This window comes from Stegastes partitus, unplaced genomic scaffold, assembly GCF_000690725.1.
Source record: "Stegastes partitus isolate 25-593 unplaced genomic scaffold, Stegastes_partitus-1.0.2 Scaffold303, whole genome shotgun sequence".
Classification (NCBI taxonomy): Eukaryota; Metazoa; Chordata; class Actinopteri; family Pomacentridae; genus Stegastes; species Stegastes partitus.
The window spans coordinates 245391-269449 of NW_007578034.1; the positions used below are offsets into that span (position 1 = coordinate 245391).

The 24059-nt window shown below is 45.6% G+C and overlaps 1 protein-coding gene across 2 annotated transcripts; it reads right to left on the minus strand.

Annotated features, from left to right (window-relative positions):
- Positions 1 to 651: 651 nt before the first annotated feature.
- On the minus strand, positions 652 to 24022 carry LOC103358317 (filamin-C-like). 2 transcript variants are annotated; one of them, XM_008283231.1, is made up of 47 exons: positions 23257 to 24022; positions 20585 to 20833; positions 18961 to 19058; positions 17681 to 17831; positions 17106 to 17224; positions 16902 to 16979; positions 16650 to 16812; positions 16305 to 16505; positions 16024 to 16140; positions 15251 to 15388; positions 14932 to 15058; positions 14696 to 14832; positions 14399 to 14592; positions 14187 to 14300; positions 13932 to 14075; positions 13638 to 13761; positions 13188 to 13348; positions 12987 to 13077; positions 12655 to 12824; positions 12439 to 12556; positions 12081 to 12343; positions 11351 to 11948; positions 10885 to 11058; positions 9914 to 10076; positions 9498 to 9826; positions 9285 to 9408; positions 8944 to 9100; positions 8675 to 8864; positions 8542 to 8565; positions 8180 to 8421; positions 7972 to 8071; positions 7733 to 7873; positions 7495 to 7623; positions 7230 to 7403; positions 6937 to 7101; positions 6591 to 6794; positions 6312 to 6464; positions 6098 to 6220; positions 5732 to 5983; positions 5318 to 5587; positions 5040 to 5177; positions 4766 to 4881; positions 3825 to 3957; positions 3522 to 3698; positions 3176 to 3394; positions 2555 to 2773; positions 652 to 1370 (listed from the first exon to the last, which is right to left on the minus strand). In XM_008283231.1, the coding sequence occupies exons 1-47, from the start codon at positions 23630 to 23632 to the stop codon at positions 1183 to 1185; spliced, it is 8235 nt and encodes a 2744-aa protein (XP_008281453.1). In that variant the 5' UTR covers positions 23633 to 24022; the 3' UTR covers positions 652 to 1182. The 2 variants fall into 2 exon arrangements, with proteins under 2 accessions (XP_008281453.1, XP_008281454.1); XM_008283232.1 differs by lacking the exon at positions 16024 to 16140.
- Between the last annotated feature and the right edge of the window lie 37 nt (positions 24023 to 24059).

Consider the following 24059-nt stretch of genomic DNA (forward strand, 5'->3'; position numbering starts at 1 on the left):
GCTGAAACACCCTCGTTTCTGGTTAATTTGTGCCTCAGCAGGGTCTCCCTCCCCCCCATGAGGATGCCAGCACAGAAACCACTTGTGTTCCATCTCTGATCCAATAGGATTAATTACACACACAATGGAAGCTGATGCCTCTGGTTTCTACGCTCTGCGGGCTTCCTTGTGTTGACGATGGTGTAGTTAATCTTCACTGGGAACAATGGAGATTTTGTTCTGGTGTATTTGGTGGAGATGTAGATACAGATGTGAGCTTGACTATGCTGCCATCTTGTGATTGCATCTGGACAAGTACAGGGTGTAAATACAAGGACAAGAAAAATATCCTGGACTATTTTAATAATGCAACGCTAAGCACTGATATTAAATCAAAGGTAAATGAGGCACTTTAGGAGATTCAGTATCTGTCATTGTTACGGGTTCCCCCAGGAGGAAAGTCTTACTACACTCAGGATGCAGGCCAGATACTCAGCAGAGAGCCTCTGTGATCAAGAAAAAAAATCCTGACAACTGCTCAGACTGAAGAACCAGCAGCGGTCAGAAAATAGCTGCATGATGAAACTGTGAAAATGTAAAACGTAAGAGATGCCTGCTGCAGAACTGTGGAAGTGTCTGCAAGCACAGTGTGAAATCAAATAAATCCAATCATTTTCATCTGGAAAGTTAGCAATTAAATCTTTATTAGGTCTGCAAAGACTTACCAAAAATAGGTTAATATAACAAAAGTCCATTTCTCATTCCATACAAAACCACATTGCATCACACTTTAATCCTGTTGATTACTCCAGCATCTCTGAACATTCATATACTGCACTACGACATTACAACAAAACAGAGAGAACAGGAAATTTTATGGACCGAGCAAAAACATTTAACCAACATCACTCAAAGACTCTTCAACCACAACGTTGCCTCTGGATCCCTCTCAATGTGGAAGCACAGTTGTGAGCGTAAAATGTAATTTCTCGAGTTAATACAAAACTTTGGCACAAAAGATCTTCTGCCCATCAGTAAAGCTTTAAGCAAATGTCCTTGCAGGTTTTCGAGCATGTTGAGTATATTGCGATCCGCTGGAGAGCAAAACAGCAGGAGCCAGAAAAGAAGTACCGGGGGAATCTGACAGCAGAGAAAAGGGTGGTGGGCAGGGAAGGGGGGCGTTGTGCAGTTTTTTTTTTTTCTTTATGGTACAACCACTTTGTAAGGGCTCCCAGGGACGTTATCGTCGCCCCATTTGACGATGACGGTGTAACTGCCCTTGTCCTTGACGGCGTAGGTGACATTATAGAGCTTGTTGCCCATGTGCTTGACGTACACCTCTTCACAAGGAGCGAGGGGTCCGTGGACGCCCACCATCAGCATGTTGGTACCTGGATGGAGAAGCAGGAGATGGATTTAATGATTGTTTAAAAGTTGTTTGTGTGTGTGTGTGTGAGGTTTAAAGCTACACGGATCAATTTTTATGCAACCAATGAATGAAATGTAATGTAATGTTGCTCATAGCGACTAATTCTGCATCAGCATCTTAGTGTAAGCACTAACAATCACACATAGCTTACAACAAGCCTGTGAACACAGTGGAGCATTTTTTCAATTAGCAAGAATCAGTGTTGTTCAGATATTAACTGGATATTTCCCTAAGGAGTTGCTGGAGACCAAAGAAAGCACCTGACTTGATTTGTACTGACCAGGTGGCCAGAGACACAACAGAAAATGAATGCTAATTTTACTCCATGTCTGCTGGATGTGTAAACTAGCAGCTGGTTCCCAACACAACGACTCTGTAAACCAATCTGTCTGTTGTGTTTACAGCATCAAAGCAGACAAGTGTTTTTAATATTGCTTTACCTCAGCATCTGTATACACGATGTGTGCTTGCTTAATGTTTCACTGTATCAATCAAACAAATCCTGCCTGTGGATTTAAAAGGCACTTTGTTGTTTTGTTTTGTTTTTTAAATAGGTAAATTTACACCATTTACCAGACCCAGAAATGATAAAAACAGAGAGAATTATCAGACTTTCAGCTTTACAACAGTTTTTTAACCACTCATTCATAATGTGACTTTCATTACGAAACTTAGCGGTAAAAACTGTGACATTTCATCAGCACTGCTTTATTCTACCTGTCTCATTCAAACCTTCACCCTTTGTAGTGACCTGATTCTGTAACAAAAACCTGAACTAATTCTGAGCTACTGTGTTTAACCATGGAGCCATTTTCATATGGTGACACTTTTTAGCTGAACTGCAGCTCACACAGAGCAGATATAAGACAAGTATGGAAACAAATTAAAAATGTAAGTACTAAAACGTCTATAGTATGCACCGTTATTTCTAGTATTAGTCACACCTGGGCCACTTGGGAAAATGTTGTATATACTGAAGGAAATATCATGGTTTCCACAGAGGTGCAGGACTTCATTTAGCAGTGAAAAATGAGTCCACAGTGAGTCAAAATGAGATAGAAGCAAAAGCAAAAAAAAGCCCCAAAACTGGTCAGGGTTCAGAATGTTAAGACAAAATCTGTGTTTGTATCTTTGTTATCATCTTACCTGCTTTGCTGCAATCGACTGTGAAGTTGTTTTTCTGCCCGATCGTAGCCTTGGCCAGCCCTGTTCCGCGACAGACCACCTTGCTGGCATCGGAAGTCAGTTTGGTTGAGGTGGTAGAAGAGGAGCTGTAGGCACCACCCACTTTGGAGGTTTTGGTAACAGTTTCAACCAAAACAGAAGAAGTCTCATGGAGACTGTGTCCCCCTGACAGCCTCGTGCCTGCAAGAGAGAGCGAGACGGAGAGGGAAAAAGGTTATCTACAGTCATCGCGGCTCAGTCCAGACATTACATAACACACTCGGTATTGACAAAGATATAAGGCTGCTCGTGGGGAGAGTTTGCCTCGACAGAAAAGTACAAGGAAGAAGACTAGAGCCTGAGATCAGATAATAATAAAGTGAACTTCCAGAACTCTTGAGACTTGTTTTCAATCTAAATAAAATAAAAAAAACTAAATCTGTATGCACCAAGCAGTGAGAGAAATATATCACTGTAGTGCAGCAGAAAGGCAGCTTTTATCTAAGATGTACATTTAGCTGTACAAATGTGGATGACAAAACATTCTTCTTCCCCAATTTTCAAGCCACTTGTCATCTGCAGATCAATGACTGCGACGCAGACCTGTGATTTTAGCTTTGAAGGGGCTGCCCACGATGTGCTGTGGCCCGCCGTATTTGATGGTGATGAGATAGTTGCCAGGTGCCATTGGCGTGTAGTTGATCTTGTAGCCTTCAGGACACTCCCTGCAGTCCATCTTGACCTTGGATGGGCCGTCGATGTTGACTGACAGAGTGCCAGAGCCTGCGTTGCATGTGTTAACTACAAACTCTGAGGATACACCTGGAAGAGTGGGAGAAATACAGAAAATGATACAGTTGGAAAAAGGACTGTTGTCAGGACTGTGGGATAATGCTATACTAAAATACTATTAGCAAATGTAGTATATATTTGCAGTAGTGATCTCTACCTGTGGTTCCTCCCTGCAGTCCAGCTCCGTGTGCAGTCACCATGCCAGGGTCTCCAATCAGCCCCGGATCTCCCACTCGCACATTGAAGGGGCTTCCAGGAATGTGGCATCCGTTGAACTTGACATCTATGGAGTGAACGCCGTTGTCACGTGGAATGAAGCGGATCGCACTCTTGTCTGGAAAAACAAGTGGACATGTTATTGATCTGTGCTCACACAAGATGCTTCCAGGTTTTTAAAAAGGAATTGATTATATTCTAAAAAGTCTACTTTGCACTGCAAACTGAGAGGGGGGGTGCGTACCGCTGTCAAGGTCAGACACGTAGCATTCCTCTGAAGAGCCAGAGGGGGTGTGGACCTTGGCGTCAACCACACCTCGGGCCCCGTTGCGCTGCACCATGAAGGATGCTTCTTGGTTCACTTTCAAGTCCTTTTCCTACAAAAGACAGGGAACAAGAGGATCACAATATGTGTGTGTGTGCCTTTGTGTTTGTGTGTGCCCACACCTTGAGGGACACAACGTGTGTGACTCATCATGCCTGAACGAGAATAGATAGAGCACTTGGGTGTGAGAGGCAGAGAAGGTCAAAGTTTACAGCGAGGCGTTTAGTGTTTTTGCCCCACAGGCGGACAAGCGGTCCTACCAGACATAAGAGATAGCGTGACATTTTAAACGTTGCTATTGCACTTCACCTGGCTTCGAGTGGTAGAAAAGCACTCTGAAGTGGCATTTCAGTTAACTAAAAATACATGGTTTTAGCGTTATTGGCAGCTGTAATGGAGACTGGGAAAGCAAATATAACATCATCTGTCCTGTGATGAGACCAATATTGTGAGCTGTCGCAGGTATCTTTATGTTTTTGCTCCACTCTTTTTCTTTCTTCCTTCCTCTCAGACAGGAACACAATCACATGGACCAGCTGAGTGCCTACATAGCACAGCTTGTGTTGCCCCACATTAGCAAGGGACAGTTAATCCAGCCCTTCATCACTGGCCAGCATCACAGTATTATAGTTGTGGATACTGCTCCAACACTGGCATTCAATTACACTTCAAGGGCAAAGTACTATTAGACAGAAATATCTACAACCAATCATACGTTATATTACATGCCATCTGTTATTCACCCTTTATATTTTTGCATGCGTGTATGTTTTGTGTCCGCGATTGCTGCTGAGGTTTTGCAAATAATTAATGTGAGTATTGTCAATTTTGTGCATATGTGTGTATGTGTGTGAGCTAACCTGAAGGCTTGTGACAGTGAGCCTGCGGGCCTCGTCTGACAGTGTAGCAATCGGAACGATGAAGGGGCTGTCAGGGATGTGCTCGTTGTTGAACTTGATTGACACCTCGTAGTCACCTGGGGATACAGACGGGTTATTTACTTTCACCATCAAATGAACTGGAGGGAGCATAGAGGAACTACTGAACAGCTTTGCAGTTCAGAAACAGGGAAAAAAAACAGATAAAACATGCAAATGAGCAAAATTCTATGTCTGTGTTTGGCAAAAGTTTCACCTGGTTCTTTCACTATGTAGGAGACGCCGCAGGAACCATCCTTCCTGTCCTCAAAGGAGATTTCAGCCTTGCTGGGGCCCTCCACAGCAATGGACAGACCACCAGCACCTGCCTCTCTGGTCCAGATACTAAATTCAGCTGAAGGCGGTGAAACAAAGCTCGATTAGGTTCAACTTAAGTATCAACAATTCATTAAACATTAACAATCATGTCTTGAATAATACATGGAGACAATTCTTCCCATTGAGAGCAAATCCTTGTCCATAGAGTGAACTTACAAGGTGCTCCAGCCACGCCTCTCTCCAGACCAGGACCTCCTGCGCGGACCTTGTGCGCTCCTCCTTCTCCCATGGGGCCCACAGTGAACTGGAAGGGGCTACCGGGAACATGCTGGCCTCTGTACTTGACGTTGACAGTGTGGGGTCCGATCTCCTGGGGGATGAAGCGCACGCTGTATGTGCTGCTTCCTCCATCAACAATGTCAGCATCCACCGTTTTCCCACTGGGGCTGGTCACCTGAGCAGTCATGGCCTGTGAGCCACTCTCAACTGGTGAGGCACAGGAAACCAGCAGGTTAGACACTATCATCATACAGAATATAGAGCAGTTGTTTATGATTTAAGAAAGCATATAATTTAGTCGACAGTCAAATGTTTACAAATGTACAGAACTGGGCTTAAAGTCGGACTCACCCTCGGGTCTGGCAGTGATCCCCGCAAAGCTGCTGAGGCTCTCTCTGCCCAGAAAATCTCCAAAAACATCTCTGAATGGGCTTCCTCCTCCACCTCCCACCTGGGTGCTCTCCTCCACTCGTACCTCCCTCTTTGTCTCTCCACCGCGGGTCTTGCTGATCTCTGTGCGCTCAGTGCGGGTGTAGGTGTGGCTGCTGCGAGTGAATGTCCGGGTAAGCCTTTCCTGAGCTGAAACCATCTGAAACCAGTTTCCTACAGCAAGCAGAAAGCAGCGAGAATACAAATGTAAGAGTGCGGCACCTTTCGCTTATTTTAAGAAGGCTGACCGCTGCCCTCTAACCATTTCTGACTGGCCTCTGTACGCACCTGGAATCTTGAGGTTAAGACCACATGTGCTTCCCACTGAGGCAATAGAAGAGGCCTGTCTCTTCCTCGTAATACTCTCCTTGATCCTTCCTTCTCCGGTCACCTTCACTGTGAAAGGACTTCCTAGAAGGAAAACATGCACATACAGATTTAATTCACGTTAAGGTGTCGGAAATTTTGGTATTTGTTAATCCTCCAAGTAAAAGAGTCTAACCTGGGATGTGCTTTTCTGCAAACTTGATGTTAACAGTGTAACTTCCAGGTTCAGTTGGGCAGTATGTCACCCTGCATGTCCCATCCTCTACATCTTCACAGTTGATATCCACTTTGCTTGGACCCTCAATTGACAGTGCTAGACCTCCGTAACCTACACGGGGAAAAAAATAAATGGAAAAGCAAAGCAGCAGGTTAGATAAAATCAAGTGGGGAAAAAAATGACCTGTATTCTTTTCCAGCTGCTATAAATGTGGCAAATACAGTTTGCAATGCTTACCTGCATTCCTTGTATCCACAAAAAATTCAGCCATTTCGAAAGTGTGTGCCTCCACCAGGCCTTTGCCAAAAGCTTTCACCCTGCTGGCCTCACCGATTTCCGACTGGCCAACCATTATCTTGAAAGGGCTGTTGGCTACGTGCACGCCATTCTTCCTCACGCTCACTTCATGCTCGCCAACCTCCTTAGGGGTGAAAGAGATGCCTATGAACATGAAAACAGAGAGAGAAAAACCAATCAAGACAAAGAAAAAGCAGAAAATGAAGTCCTAAACGCATTAGATAATCCAATAATGTGTTATCAAAATTCTTTTCTTCGTGCTATTTTGTGTAAGCCACTATCTCACCGAGGTGTCTGTTGGGCAGCCTCTTCAGCAGGCAGGGCTCTTCATTACCCGATGGCGCTCTGATACTGGCAGCCAGAGAGCTCAGATCAGTCTCTGCGATCTTCAGGGACACGTCGGCCGCCGTGCCGACATTCAGCTGGGATGTCCTGGTTATGGAGTCATCCCCTGACATAAAAGAAGTGATTTGGATGCTTGTCAACCCTCAGAACTGGGATTTATAGTCGAAATATGCAACATAAATATCAGAAGTGTTAGGAAAGTCTGTCTATGGGAAACATAATGTATTTCCTCACCTGTGATCTTAGCAGTGAAAGGACTGCCAGGAATGTGCTTGTTGTCAAACTTGACAATGATGTTGTAGTCTCCAGGAGCTGTGGGCAGGTAGGACACAGTGCAGGTGCCGTCTTTGTTGTCTTTACAGGTGATCTCGGCCTTCGAGGGACCTTCCACTGCCAGTGACAGACCACCTGAGACAGAGCATAGCAAACAGTTTTGATTGGGTCTCATGCACAACTAATTACAAATCCAAATTATCATTAGAAAAGTATGTTATTCTACCTTCTCCTGCATTCTTAGTGACCACAGTAAAAGTGGCAGCCTTGTTGACCATCCCATAACTCAGACCTGGACCATAGGCAGTCACTACTCCACTGTTCACAGCATCCACAAAGAACTGCAGAGGGCTTCCTGTAGGGGACGTTATCATTAGCAAACCGTAGTTAGACTCTGAGCAAAGTCTCTTGTATTTTGTGCACAGAACTGCTTCCAATCCCATCTAATGTGGCGTGTTTCTGACCTGGAATGTGGTTTCCATCGTATTTGATGTCCATCTCGTGCAGACCTCTCTCTGTGGGCTGGTACTTGATTGTGATGGTGCCATCCTTATTGTCAGTGATGTGCGGGCGGGCAGTCTTGCCAGAAGGCATCCGCACCTCGCCTGGAGGGTTAAAACGGGTAAATGTCAGTGACCTAAAAAAAACAAAGATGTTTGGTCTGTATGGGATTTCGTGTCTGTACAAGTGGTGTTTGTCACACCTGTGATTTCTCCTTGCTGTGGCGTGAAAGGGACGAGGAAGTTAACGGGACGGAAGAGAGGATCCACGGTATCACGGGGAACGACTGGCTCATTTGTGGCCTGTCAATACAGAGAGAAGACAGATTGTTGGTTTCATACAACTAAATGTCACAACACGAGTGCACCTTGCAGACAGCTCTAGCAGCTATTTAATACTCCTCCACTCACCACCACATGGAAGGGGCTTTTAGGGATGTTCTGCCCCCCAAAGCGGATGGTAATAACATATTTTCCAGGTTCCGGGGCTGTGTAGTAAATGTCAAAGGTCCCATCATGATTCTCCACCACATCCATGTCCAGCTCCATCCCCTGTGGGGTTAGAACCTTACAGGTCACCTTGCCTTTCCCCGCAGCCTTGGCATCCACTGTGATAACTGTATCCTCTGAGGTCTGCAGCTTCTGAAGATTTGCTGTTAAGGACAGAGAGGGAAGACGGTTAAAGGGTAAATAGGGCAGAATAAATGCATGAATTCCTGTAAAATCTCCAAGGAATGTAGCACAGATATAAAAACAAAGCCTTGGCTACTCACACACGCCGTGTCCTCCGATTGAAACTGCAAATTAAAAGATTACCATAGTGAATATACATAAAAAATCACAATACAGTCTTTGATAATATTTATATTTATCAGAACCATTACAGATACACAGTAGTGTTCTTACCTGTGACACGACATTTGCTGGCGTCTCCTGTAGGCAGAGACTGGATGCGATATGGGGAATAAGGGATCTCATCTCCTCCATATTTAATGGTGATGGTGTAAGGGCCTGTAGAGTCGGGTACATAGGATACAGTGTACGTGCCGTCCCTGTTATCCTGGATGGTTGCATTCTTTGGCTTGCCCTCTGGGTCCTGTGAATAAACATTTCACGCTGTTTTAGATAGGGGCTTATGGTCCCAACATTACTGTGTAAATAGTAGGTAAACGCACCAGAATCTGCACAGTGAGCAGCCCCTCTCCAGCATCACGGGCGTCAATGGTGAACTCGACAGGCAGGCTAGCGGACACACCTTTGGTGTCGAGACCAGGGCCACTGGCGCGTACCTTGCTGGCATCATGCCCAGGCTGAGACATTACCTTGAATGGACTGTTGAAGGAGAGAATAGGAAGTGTAATTACAAAGCCCAGTCTGACAAAAGACAGAAATAGACAGAAAAAAATGTGCTGAACTACACTTTTCTTCCTTAAATCCAGCCAGACAGAGCAGAGATTTAATTAAGACATATTTGAACTTACTGCCCGGCTTCATGGTTTTTTGGGTCAAATTGTACCTGTGTGGGACTTCCTGATCCGCATATTTGACTGCTACAGTGTAGGGTCCGTCCTGAGCAGGGGTGTAGTGAACTGTGTGGGTGCCGTCACCATTGTTCTTCACACCGACAGGCTCCACGGTACCTGGAAATAATGACACAACACATACTTAGTGGTATTTGTCAGTGGGTGCAAAGTTTGTGGATTTTCATATTCATACTGTTTGTTTTTACCTGTTGGGCCGTAAAGTTTGACATCCAGTGGGGCCTGTCCAGCCTGGGTAGAGTCTACAGTGAAAGTCTGAGGAACATGGGCTCTTACTCCAGTGCCGAGACCCGGACCTGAGCACTTCACTTTGCTGGGATCCACAGGGTCCTTCACCGGTACACGGAATGGACTGCCAGGGATTGGGTGACCCCCATAGTTAATATTGACATCATAGTCGCCAGGAGTGAAGGGGACATACTCCACACTGCAGCTGCCATCTTTATTGTCCTTGCAGGATATTTTTGCCTCTGAAGCTCCCTCGATAGTCAGACCAAGGCCTCCTGTACCGGCACCCCTGACAGAAAAGAAATATGTTTTAAAATATTCACATATTAGAGTTAAACCCCATACAATCTCTTCTTTATGTGTGGTTTAGACGTACCTGGTCTCCACAGTGAAACAGTTAGACTTGTTGGTTATTCCTCCCTCCAAGCCCGGTCCATATGCTCGGACCCGGGTTGGATCACATCCCTCCACCACAGACACTCTAAAGGGGCTCTTGGGTACGGGAGCGTCATCATATTGCACTTCAATCAGATGGATTCCTGTGTACAAACAGATACATCGTGTCTGATGTAATACCTCTTTGTCTGACTGTTCTCAAAGCAAGCAAATATTTTCTGTTATTGCCTCTTGCTTTTAATTATGGGCCAGACAAATTCCCTTTTAGGGAGATAAACATCTGCTTATTTATAAAAGACACTATCTAGAGCGCAGACGCTCTGGTGAACATACAAGCATTACATCTGTTCCCTATTCATTATTCTGTTACAACATTTTTCTGACAGAGCCCTCTCAGTAGGCCTATATGCCAGATTCCCAGCCACACTGCTATGATATGAGAGCATGTCTGGTGGTGGAGAAGTTCTCTGTGATCTCTTTGCTTTGTGTTATAGGTCTCTATTAATATCCCCTGTCATTCCCCTGCTGTATTGCTGTGTGCAGGCAGCCTTCAGCACACATACCTGCCTGGTTAAGAGCTTCTGTTCCAGAGCACACTATTTATAAAACACAGCCTGTCTGCCTCTCTGCCTCCCTGCTCTCTGCCCCTCACATCATTGCTCCACTGCATCATCCTGTATTTATACCCCTCTCTCACTCGCTTTCTTTTCCCACTCTCCTCCTTTATTCCCAAATGGCGCCCAACACAAGCACCTGTTAGTGATTTTTCTGTCTGTCTGTATCCACTTTCAGACACCCTGTCTAGGTAAAATCCACAATTTATCTGCATCAGGTTAGGGCTGGGGATGTTGTAGTTTTTCTGACAAAGCTCTTAGTTCCAACACTGATCCTTTAATTGCATGAATTAGCACTTTTACGTGGCCTAATGTAATATTTTATCCATGTTCCTACCATCCTCGAATGCTGTGTACTCCACTCTGTAGGTGCCATCTCCTTTGTCAGTGATGTAGGTGTCTGTGTTGGTGCCAGAGGGGTTGATAATGTGAACCTTCACATGATTTCCTCCAACCTTGTTGAGGGCGCGAGCATCAACAATGAAGTGGGTTGTGACTTCTCTGAGGACCCCTTGAAACACAAAAGCACTTCAGGTGATTTGTTGTCCAGGACTAACATCAAATAGATTCAGTCTCAACAGTGAGACGTTATGTATCATCACTGATGCTGATTTATAAGCTGTTTATGAACTGCTTACTGGGTAACAACCAGTCCAGTGTTTACATCAGCAGATAATCATTTATAAGGTGAAGCCAGAACCTCACTTTTAAATGCGTAGAAGTATCTGCTTTATTTACTCTATAAATTACAATGCCATCATATTAAAAAGCTAATATAAATTGTCTTTAACTTGTCGTGTTACCTCTGGGTTCCACTCCAGGCCCGTAGACGTGCACCCCAGTGGTGTCCACAGATGGCTCGACCTGCAGGACCTTTGGAAAGTGGGGAATCATATGGCCCCCATACTTGATCGTGATGGTGTGTGTGCCATGGAAAGGTGGGATGTATGTGACCGAGAAGGTTCCCTCTGCAGTTTTCTGGATGTGCACTTCAGCCTTAGCTCCGGTCTCTGACACGATCTCGATGGTGAGCTCAGCGTCGCCTGCTCTGGTGCAGTCCACAGTAAAGGTTGCGGGCTCACCCGCCTTGGCCTTCTCCAGACCCGGTCCACTGGCGGTCACCTTGCCGGGGTCGAGGGCTGGACGAACAGCCGCTTTGAAGGGAGAGCCGGGAATGTGCTGCTCCGCGAACAGGATGTTGATAGCGTACTCACCAGCCTCAGTGGGCAGGTAGGACACTGAGCATGTGCCGTCGCCATTGTCTTGGCACTCGATTTTTGCCTCGCAGGGACCCTCCACTGTCAGGCCCAGCCCACCTGCACCAGCTCCCTTTGTATCAATAGTGAATGGAGCTGGTTTACCCACAATGCCTCCCTGCAGTCCTGGGCCAAAGGCTCGCACCTGTGATGCAACGGTCAAGTCAGTGTTTGACATACAGTGTTAAAATCTTTTGTATGTACAGTATGTATGGTTTTCACGAGCTCCTAGTATATACTAAGTGCAGACCTTCATGCAGCTTTCATGAACTTTTACCTTTGAAGGATCAGCAGGCATCACTGCTTCAACCCCAAAGGGGCTTCCCATCACAGGGTTCCCATCATAGCTGACATCAACCTTGTACTGCCCCTCCTCTGGGGGAATATACTTCACACTGTGAGTGCCTTTGGCCTTATCTGACTCCAACTTGCAAGGGATTGGTCGGCCAGAGGGTGAGGTCATCTTCACACCAACATTACCCTGCCCACCAGCGCCCTTTGTGTTAACTGTAAACTCCTGGTCCTTTCCAACTTCCACTTCTGCAAGACAGATTAAAATGAAATTAGTAACCACTCTAGTTAACTTTTTTCATAGTGTGCGTGCAGAGGAATAGAAGTCAGTGTTTGGTACTTACTGGTATCTAATCCTTCCACTTTCACTTTTCCAATATCCAAAGCTGGTGCCACTGTGATGTGGAAGGGACTCTTGGGGATAGGATCTCCTCCATGATTTACAGAAATTGCCATGTTGCCCTGAAAAAAAACACCAGAATAAGAATGAATATTAATTGATGAGGGGCGTTATTATGAATAATCCCATTGTAATGTTACTGAACAGAGGCCTACTGCACCTGTTGAAGAGCTGTGTACTTGACAGTGTAGGAGTAATCGTGGTTATCGATGATCTCAAAGTCACGAACCGCCTCTCCTGGGCCTGATGGTGCAAAATGCACCTCAGGCTTGGCCTTGCCAGCTCCCTTTGTGTAGATGGTGAAGTGAGTTGGAGCGCCCACCTCCACACCTGAAACACACGAGCATTTTGTCAGTGCTGCCAGAGTTAGTCAAATCAGACCATTTTTATGACACCGAAGCATTGCAGTAGGTGTTTGTTGTAAATGTAAATACCAACAAACGTAGGTGGCTGGTGATTACACTAAACTTTTTAGACATCAAAGACTCTCACCTGTCTTGTTGAGTCCAGGACCTTCTGCTCTCACCTTGCCAGCATCATGGGAAGGATCCACTTTGACTTTGAATGGGCTGACTGGAATTTCCTGGGAAAACCAATTCACAAGTAATCAAAAGAAGAAAATCAAAAAAATCATTTCTCAAGGGATGCGACACAACCCATCAGTCCCGCCTCAGTTGGAAACTGTATTGTTACCTGGTCAGCAAAGAGCACCATGATGGTATATCGGCCTGGGCCTGGGGGAGTGTACTTGACAGTGAAGGTGTCATTGTCATTCTTGATGATGTCAAAGTCGATGTCAGCCTCAGCAGGGCCAACCACCCCTGGGGCACACTTGATTCCAATGCTGATGTCCCCTAATGGTGCATAATAATGAGTGCAGTTCACAAAGGTTACTCAAAAGTAGATGATCTGAATAAATTGCAGCAGTCGCTCCACTGCCTTGAGCTTTATTTTGAGTACAATTATACATTTCAAATAACTTAACCTTACATTGCAGCCCAGCTTCACAGATTCACCTTTTCAGCTCTTTCTGCGCTTTATATTTCCTGACATTGACATGATGTGGCAATGACTTCATTTAGAGTCGACGAAACTCAGGAGTGTTTTTGTAAACACCCCCATCATCTCCTCGTGCGGACTCACCTTGGCCAGCCTCACCGCAGTCCACAGTGAAGTATGTTGGCTCGTTAGCCTTGAGCCCCGTCTTCTCCACTCCAGGGCCATAGACCTTGACTCTGTCTGGATGAGAACCCTCTCCAACCAGCACCTAATGAATTCACAGTGTACTTGAAGCAGAAGCACTTGATTTAAGTACAACTGCTACAGTCCTCTTGCTTTATCTATACTTGCTGAAGCATCATTATATTAAATTGGCAAATTTTTATCTGCAGGATAGCCGTGTGTGTGTGTGTGTGTGTACACTGCTATGTCTCTTACCCTGAAGGGGCTGTTGGGCACATTGACCTCACCCCAGGTGATGATGATGGTGTGTTTAATGGGCTTGACAGGAGTGTATACACACAGAAATGTGCCGTCTCCCTTGTCAGTGATCTTAATGTTGATGGTGCAGCCTTCAGCGTCCTTTATGGATACAAAATCCTGTCAGTTCTGCTCCGTACAGCCACATGCAATAAAAATGAAGTGCTCCTATGAATAAAAAATGAAGATTCCACAAACTGGTGCGCTTCATACCTGTGCATAGATCTTGAGATGACCCTTTCCCGCCATGCGAGCATCAATGGTGAATTCAGTTGGTTTGTTCACAATGACACCAGTTGGCTGCAGGCCTGGACCGAAGGCTTTCACCTGCAAACATTTCAGTTAGAACACAGTTGAAACAGAGGACTATGCTAACCTACTTTACACCTATATTTATGATTTATAATTCAGTGACTGGGAATTACCTTCTCAGGGAAAACATCATTGGCTGCGGGGAGAATGTGGGCCATGAAGGGGCTGTCCTTGATGTCTTCATCGTCACAAATGACATGGACAGCGTAGTCGCCAGGCTCAGTGGGCCAGTAGCGTACGTCACAGGAGCCGTCACCCTTATCATCGCACTCAATTTTAGCCTGCGATGGGCCTTCGATGGAGAAGCCTGAGCAAAAGAAGCATACAAACACTTAGATTTCACATTCAAAAGAATAATACAAACAGCACTTGTCTTTTGGAAAAGCTCATATCACTTTCACACATCTCACCCAGAGTTCCAACTTCCGTGCCGATGGCCTCTACGACAAAGTCAGCAGATTTTCCCACCATGCCAGTCTTCAGACCAGGACCCCAGGCCCTCACCTTCTGAAAACCAGCCTCCTCACCCACCTCCACTTCGAAGGGGCTGCAGCATACAATAACGCAGAAGAATACACAATATTAGCTAGTGTAAATGTGATTGTGCATTGTTAATGACTAGCTAAAGGCAGCAATAGGACCCTACCTGCGTGGGATAGGCTGGCCTCCCCAGGTGATGCTGACTGTATATTTGCCAGGCTTAAGGGGGTAATATTCACATTCATACACACCGTTCCCTGCATCTCGGACTTTTACTTGCTCCTCTGCTCCAGCTGAGGATGAATAATACTGTCAATATGGGTTCTTAGCAGCTTTGAGGCATTTTATGCATTTAGTCTGGTGCTCTATTATATACATCTGTGAATGTAACATGCAGACATAAAACCCAAACAAAAGAAATAATTCCAAAAATGTACGAGGAGGAGTGATGAGTGATGCAGAGAGGAGAGAGCTGTCTGACTCACTTGGTCCTCTGACTGAGACACTCAGTGCGCCGCTGCCAGCTCCCTTGGTGAAAACTTTGAAGTCTGCAACCTCCTTCACTCTCACGCCTTTAGGCTGAAGCCCTCTGCCAGTAGCTCTGCAAGCATTTGGGTTCATGGCTGAAAGGAATAACAACAAACGTGAAAAGAGAAATATTTAGCAGAGCAAAAGGAAGCTGAGTAGCCAGCAGTTGACAGCAGTGTTAGTAGCAAATTCCAATTCAAGAGGGATTCCACAAAGGTTGATGCACAGAACCTGTAAACGAGAACGATGCTTTTTGCAGCACATTTTACACAAAGTACTGAGTGGCAAACAAGATATTGACACATCGCATTGCAATGACGGAGCATCTGACAACATTTCAGCCAGTCGCTCCGAAATGTTGAGGGCAGGCTTTAAACTGAATGCTGGCTGATGCAAATTCAGACATGATAAAAACAAACATGTCAACAGCACAAGCAAAGATACTTAACAAGGAAGAACAAAGAAATGCAGAAACTGACTGAAATGCAAACTGAGACAGTCTGTTAACTATTTGTACAACAATGCATCTCATCTCTCTGAATATAACTAAACCAAAAAAAGCTGCAGGACGCAAGAAGATAGAGCAGGCAACCAAGCATGGCACCGAGCCAACACATCCTAAACTTAGAGAAAGCACAGAGGGGCATGTGCATGGCCTGGCACAGGGCATGGCATTGGGATTGTCTGGCTGAGCAATGGGCACAAGCTCCTCCTATCAGAAAATACTAACTTGGACGGTCAGGTTTTGGGGGGGGAGCCCCCTTCCCGCCCTTCGCTCCAGGAGGGGCACGCACTGACTGAGGAGCTATTTGCAGTGGAGCTCCCGTGGGAGGAGCAACAGTTGGAGCTAGAAATGACAGATAGGAAGGGTTACGGTCTATACAGGGAGGCTGTTCCCAGGGAAAATAAAGATGACTGCAGATTGTGATGGATAGATCACCCTGACACTAGCAGCATGCTAAGAAATCAGATTTGTCTGGCAGTAATTTACAACACAGACAGATGGCTTACCCTCTGCGATGTTGACAGTGAAAGGGCTCTTGGGGATCTCCTGGCCTGCAAACAGTACGTGAATGGTGTGAGGCCCCTCCAGCACAGGGCGATAGGTGCAACGGAAGACGCTGTCGCCCTTATTCTCCAGGATGAGCTCCACCGTGTCCTTTTTGCCCTGAGGATCGACGATGACCACGCTGACGTCGCCGTTACCAGCACCTAAGTGTGCCCAGAAAAATGACACAGGATGAAGACGATGCCACTGCTTTATTATGAGTTTTTCCAGCAACTCTTGATTTTAAAACATTGCAAACCTTCGTTGTCTGCATGTCAATAGAGTGATTGGTGGTTTTCCATACGTACCAGCGGTGTAGATGTCAAAGTAGGTGGGTTTGTTGGCCACATTGCCTGTAGCTTCCAGGCCTGGACCCCTCGCTTGGACTTTGCTTGGGTCACCCATAGCCTTTGTTACATTCACCGTATAAGGACTTTTGTCAATATCCTGACCTGCAAACAGCACTTTTACCTAATGTTGAAGGAAAAAGCAGGATAAGGTTCAGACACCTTAAATACAGTTGTTTGGCCATCTTGTGCCAAATATGTTCTTGTTCTTACCTTATGGACGCCCTCAACTTTGGGAACATAAGTGACAGTGTAGGTGTTGTTCTTCTCTCTGTTGGGTTTGACTTTAGCCTGAAGAGTAAGAAGTCAAAGTGAGACAGGGTTTAATCAAAGATAACATGCTACACTTCGCAACACTTTAAGACTTATTGTATGAGTTACTGAGCAGGATGTGTGCTACTATCACGTTTAACTTGCCTCCTCTTTGTGCCCCTCAGGATCCTCCACATACACCAGGACTTCGCCACTGCCAGCTTCCAGAGTGTCCACAGTGAACACAGCTGGCTGCAGCACCTTGTTGCCATGAGGCTCGATACCTGTGATGTAAGTATAGAGTAATGAGGTGTTGTTTACTCAGAAAGGTTCAGGGAAACACAAAGAGATAGTCAACCATACAACACTAATTTTTAGTTAGTATTGTAATGGGGTCAAAGTATTAATAGGATTTAGTATGTATGGGTTTAAGGAAGGTCTGTGCTGCGAGCACAGGGGGGAAAAAAAGCTTTGCAAAGCTCAGGTAGAATAGTGGTTCCTTCCAGAAAGACTTGAGGCAATGCAGCATTTATAGAAATACATAACACCAACATAAAAGTATTAAAAGATTTAACTGAAGGGCGATGCTTGTACTACTGCTAAAGTATGTATGTGGTACACGTGCCTACCATCACTGCTTTGATATTTAGAACTAAGGTGGTGGAGAACATTCATTATTCATTTCGTAGTGTTTATATGAATGCTGTAAGCTGTGCAGGCACTCGTGTTGGGCTACACACCTGGTCCATAGGCTTTGGCCTTGTCCGGAAAAAGCTGTTTGGGCTTAAGAGGAGCTCCGGGCTTCAGCTTTGCCTTGGGGAACTGAGACAGGTAGGTCATCACGGAGTGCTCATCCACATCTGGGTCCACGATTTCTTCGGGGGCAATCACCTGGAGCACAGATGGTCAACCGGAATTACAGGAGTGAATCACACAAGCTGGCTGTGCTTTTCTGTGCTAAAAATGTGATTAAGTTTTGGATATCGAGTTCAGCTTTCATGCAACCTCTAACAGCAACCCTGACCATGAAAAAGCACCATAGTTTAATTTATGCTTAAATTAACTAAACTGTTTTTTGTAACAACGTAATGGTCTATTTTTTTGACAAGTTTTCCTTATTACAGTGCAATGGGATTTAACATGAATTAAATTTGTTTATTCTCTCCACCTCTGACTTCTCTCTAGCTCCTTTCTAGCACTTGTTTGCCTGTCTATCACACAGTGTCACAAAGCCCTGCTCCACACTGGTTATATTTAACCCCAGGACAGTGGAGTTAAAGATTGTAGCCCTCAGTAAGCCAGCCAGGGGGGATTTATCCTGAGCCAGACCTCTCCCACATCTCCTTAACAACACTACACTGGAATCCAGCCCCCAGGCCTGCAGAGCCATGACATACACCCCCGGGCTATCTCGCCAATGCTAAGCCTCGTGGAGAATAGCTCACCCTGTGCTTTAGACAAACAAGTAAACAACCTGCATGGTGCACATTACAATACGGAGACTCAGTCTTAAAAAAAGGGACTGGAAATATCGCACTCTTGCTCTGTTCACATTGTTATTCTGATGAGCGCAGGCATATTTACACCTCTGTTTCAGTGGCTGGCTCGGAAGGTGTTAAGAAATCTCACACCTCCACAAATTCACAAATTCTCCCAAATAAAACTCCTACACAGTCACTTACTGAGAGCTACAATAAAGTAAATGGAAATATTAGAACTGAGCTGGGTAATAAATATTTCATGGCACCCTCCAGCTTGATCTCCCTGGACTCCATATGATACATAGTGCAGCTTTTTTCAGTTCAGTGTTGCCTCCCAGGTGTATGTGGTGAGTTAAGTTTGGATTTGGAGATTCGGGCTTGCTTTAAACTTGATTTGTGCTTACTGAATGTCAATCTGCTAAGTTTATTTCAGTTGTCGGTCAGAAAACAGAAGGAAGACTCTTGTTTTTCTCGGTTGTATTGTCTTATGAAATGAGACTAAAAAGTGTTTTTGAACTGATGTGTGTCATGCATCTTACCTGAGGCACACCCAGCCAGTCGTCGGCCTGTTGCATGGCTTCTCTGGCATTCTGCACAGGCTGGTTAGGGTCCCACTCTGCCCAATCAGGACACAAACCTGACGGAATGCAAAACGCCAATTAGACAATTCTGCAGCTGCTATAAAAAGACCACTTGGGCTGTCACCACTATCTGTCCAACACCTCTAACTACAACGCTGCATGACCTTATCCACACTGCCGAGATGCTGTGAATTCAGCACGCATGACGACGAATGTCTCTGCCGTCTGTTCAAAGAGAAACCCCTTCGACAGACACCGTGGCACTTTCCCTGTGGCTGAGACTAGCCTGCTCTGTGCTGCTAATGCCTAAATTGGATTAGCGTTGGCAATGGAGTGGCCACTCACTCAAAAGGCCCATGCAGGCACACCACAGAATACTGTTATCCAATTAATATCGACACAGGACCACTGTATTAACAGGGTTGAGTTTAGAGGTGCCTGCAAAGAAGGTGTGTGCAGTGACACTAAAGATTAGAGCTTTATAGAGCTGTCTTTTGGGAAGGCTTTTTAAAGCATTGTGAGCTCTGGAGTGAGACCATGTAGTTAAACATCACTGTTACACTAAAAGACACAGATGTATGTTATAGTTGTATAAGAAGATTGGATAGGAACAAATGTCTTAGAGAAACGGTAGCAATCTGCCTGTCAAACAAAATTCTGGTTTCTTTGTGGTCTGGCCAGTAAACCTGTTTTCTACATTTGTATCTGAACTAAAGGCAGAGCCTCTGTGTTTGAGAACAGAGCTAGTTTCATCAGTTACCCTGCTGTTTAGTATTAGGTGATGAAACAACACACCCTTGTATGGTCACTGTTGCAGCACAGTGTTTGAAAGATGCGTCTCCTCAGATCAATGGCTCATATAAACACAGTTAAACATGGTGTTCTACACTCCTCTTGCTACTCCTCCACCTTTCGCTCAGTGAGGCACAGCTAGAAGAGGACTCTCTAATGTTCAGTGCTGGAAGCAGACGCCTAAACTGGCAGTGACTCAAATTGTGGCCTTGTGGTCCTTGGATCTGTGGCTTAGGCACCTCCCTGTGACAGATTACACTGCATTTTGATGCAGAGCCAAGCATCCCCCTTGACAGAAGAGGAGGAATGGTGCCCAAATTTGGGGGTGTTGTGTAGCAGCAAGGCTATAAACACTAAAGCCTGGCTTGGGCCTCAGGGCCTGAAACAGCGAGAGGGAACGCTTCAGTCATTGTGGGACAGCTGGCAGGGACGTCCTCCGGCCATCAGCAACCCCTCCACAACCCGCTGACACTACCTGCACTCCGGAGACAAATTATACTGACTGAAATCTGAATCTGAATCTCAATGTGTGTGTGCATACTCAAGAACATGAGATACACTGTAAAGCCCTTATTTCCAGATGAGGCGCAAAAGAGATTGCGAGAGTTCTCCTGAGAAAGTGATACTGTTTCCGACACACTGACTGACACATGCCTGACCCCAGCCACCATAGCAACCAAGGAAAACCTCCACATACAACAAGCCCGTCAACATTCAGTGCGTGTATTCTGACTCAGCACCACCACCGTCCGGCCTGTAGAGTCAGCTGATGCCGCTACAAGCTTCTTACCAGGCGCACAGTTGTCGACCAGAGCTCCCAGGGCTTTACCATCCCGCCAGTCACGGTTGAAATTGTTGATGGGCAGCTGGGGCACCTTGTTCTGTATCCAGCCCAACAAGCGTTGTTTGGGGGTGAGCTTTTTTGTCTCTTCATCATCCTCGTCATCCCACATGGGCATGGAAATGGAATAGTGGAGGATGAGAGTCCAGATAAGACCCAGGATCAGCTTTAGATTCCCGTCCACAATGGCTTTGCTATCTGCAGTCAGACAACAGAGACAACAAAGTTTATGAGGATTTAAAACTTCACAAAGTTCACATGATGCATCACATCCTACAGTTTTTGTTGCCATACTAGTTAACTGCATTCTCCATCAGTTCTTTTCCCCCCATTTTTATTCTGTCCACTAGTAGATATGTTTACATCTTTGTTATCAGTCATCACTGACAACTGATAGCTAAGATGTAAACACAAGTGTAATCTATCAAAATGGGCCTTTCTGGCCATTCTGCAGGGTTGACCAGTTATTCTGGGAAGAAATATATACAATGATGATTGACTGCTGAGGAGACAAGAATCTAATGCTCCTCACTGCTTCCCCCCGAGCCCCTTTCTCTCAGACAGCTGTCTGGCTGAGGACCCCTGACAATCTGTCATCCAGTCACAATGGTGCTCTGAAGACAGTGACAGCTGAGGATATGTGGAAACAGATCCCTCTCTGCAAAAATACCAATCGGATTTCAATTACCTCCTAAACTCGTAGCGCTGGAGCGCGATAAATCAAATAGGTGGAGATTAGATTCATTGACAGTGAGCACGCAGCTCATTTCCTTAAGTTCTCGGAGGGAAAGTTTGTCAAATAAGCTATTTAAAATCCACTCTAATTTAGAAATGCAGCCATTTAAGCCAAATAACCTCTGAGGAGTGGTAGACTCTAATGTTTAATCGACTAATCTTGCGCGATACACTCCAGTTAATTCAGAAAGACTTTAATAAGGGAGGGCCTTGGATGCCAGTTGTTTATCACAAGACTGTTTTATTGCGACTGTTCAGCTTTTCATAGATCGCTGCCCCCTATCAGAGAGTAATGCCTGATGTGTCACTGTTTGACTGGCGGAGGCAGGTGGCACAATGTGGCACGGCATGGTTTTGATCCTGCTGTATCTCGCTTTAAGGACAACTGTGTGGTCAAAGAGGTGTCCATGAAGTGGTATCTGGTTACACACTGTGACACATGGGCAACTAAGCTGATCTTTTTAGCAACCCTGGTTGACTGTAATGAGGCTGAGACATTATTGTAAGAGGGCCGCATTGACCCACTGGCGCTGCATGTGGAGGGAGGGTGCTAAGAAGTAAAACGCCTGGGCTTTTATTATCACGCCCCGTTTCTGTCAAAGCAGTCTGACCTAGTGTGTGTCTGTACAGCTGCGACAAATGTGGCAGACAGACACCAGCATATTAAGTCCTAGACACATTATCCAGGACAGTCTCTCCACAGACTTTGAGGTAATATCTGTGATTGTGACCCTGTGATAAACAGGACCCCTGAGATTTTGCCATTGAGAGTTTCCTCCCTCCAATGTCACCACACTCACACACACGCACACACATTAAAACAAACACACTCAGTGCTTGTCCAGGTGGACACGCTGTGGCCTTCACAGTCCAACGGCCAAAGCCTCAGCCATGCCAGGAATTTCGCTCAAGTGTGTGGCAGGATCATTAGCCACCGAAACAGAAAGATGCTCTGTCAACGTTTAATAACTACTTTCCTGCATGAATTGTGGGCTTGTCTACAGGTGTCTAATAAAACCACTCTTCTTCTTGCAATGTCTATGCATTTCATATGAGGTTACTAGTTTCTCTGGAGTTATTACATTTTTTTAAGTGCCTTCCTGTTCGCTTTCTCGGAGCAAAGTCCTTCCATTGTGACCCTGCGGATGTGACAAAAAAAATGCCCACAAATCCACAACAATTTAATGTAACTTCAGCTTTCTGTGCCGCAGCGTGATCCTCCCCAAATCCCACCAGACTTAATCCTCACCTCACAGAGCTGCTGATGGCTCCGGACAGCAACTGGCTGTCAGCGTGAGTTGTTCTGACCTCTGACCCCACAGAGACAAGTGTGTATAGGCGTGTGTGTGTGTGTGTGTGTGTTTGTGTGTGGCTGCTGCCCTCACATATAAATTGTGTCATTCTCATTAGCACAGTCCTAGTGAATTTCCAGCCCATAGTTCACCACATTGCTGCGGCGGGAGTATGCAAAAGCGATAGAGTGCAGCCACTAGGTCTTGGCCCTGACACAAGTTAATGACCTCAGTGGCACCTCTGCAGTAACTTTCCAATAAGCTGTTGACCCCCAACTCAACACAGCTTTCCAGAGGCCTGTGTAAAGCCATGTGTGGCTGCTGGCTGACACCAGGGCTGATAACATACCAACAGAGACCATGTTGGTGAAGATATGACAGTCTAGCGAACTTCAAAAGGTTTCAAATGCTTTCGTTGGCTTAACTTTAAAAATCTATGCATTTTATGAGGATTCTGGCACATGCTCAGTTATCATAAACGCCTCCTTTCATTACTTCTTCCTGTACAATGACAGGCCTGGTGATGTTTTACTGCTACTGTTTTATTACTGAACTTTCCATTACAGAAGCCATTAAAGCCCAAGATTAACTCACCTATTGAGACCAGTTTGATGTGCTCTCTGTCCAGGAACTCTAGTGCCACAGAAACATTCTCCAGTTTCATCTGACGAAAGTTGGGTCTGGTGTGGTGCTTTCTGTACATTTTCTTCTGGCTCAAAACCTCCAAGAGTGAAATGAGCTTGAGCCCATCACTAAAATCCTTCTGCAGGTCGGTAATGGTCTTGTTGACGCACTTGAGGTGCTCGTTGCACCACCTGGTGAAGGTGTTCTGCTGGATCTTCTTCCATGGCGCGTCCTCGGCCAAGTCCTTCTCCGTGGCTGGCATCTCTTCGTCCTCCTCTTCCCCGAAGTCAGTGGCCTGGTAGTACTGTGGAGGCAGCTGCTCGTCGCCGTAGTTGTTGCTCATCATGGTGGCTTTTTCCGTGTCCACTTTTATACCTCGGTGACACTTGTGTGTGGAACTGTGCGCTCAGCAGCGCAGAAAACTTTTAGCAGGTCGATGGCAAGCGCGCTCTCGCGAAAGGAAAGTTCAGCCTTGGATGAGTTGAAAAAAAGCAGCCCGGAGACTTTTCGGATGTACTTGCGAAGGAGCTACTTATGTCAGGACAGTGATGGATTAAATTATCCGATTTACAATGTGCAAGGCAGCTGGTCGTCCGCTGTTTCTTTTTTTCTTTCTTTTAATTGGCACCTTGCTGACAAGTCGTTCCTTCCTAATACGGCCCCGAGAAGAATGTCGCTTTCAGAAAAAGTGGAGTTTGGTGGCAGGTGAGCTGGAGCAGCACTGAGTCTGTTTAACTTGAATGTTGAGAGAGCAAAGAGTTGGCTTTATAAAG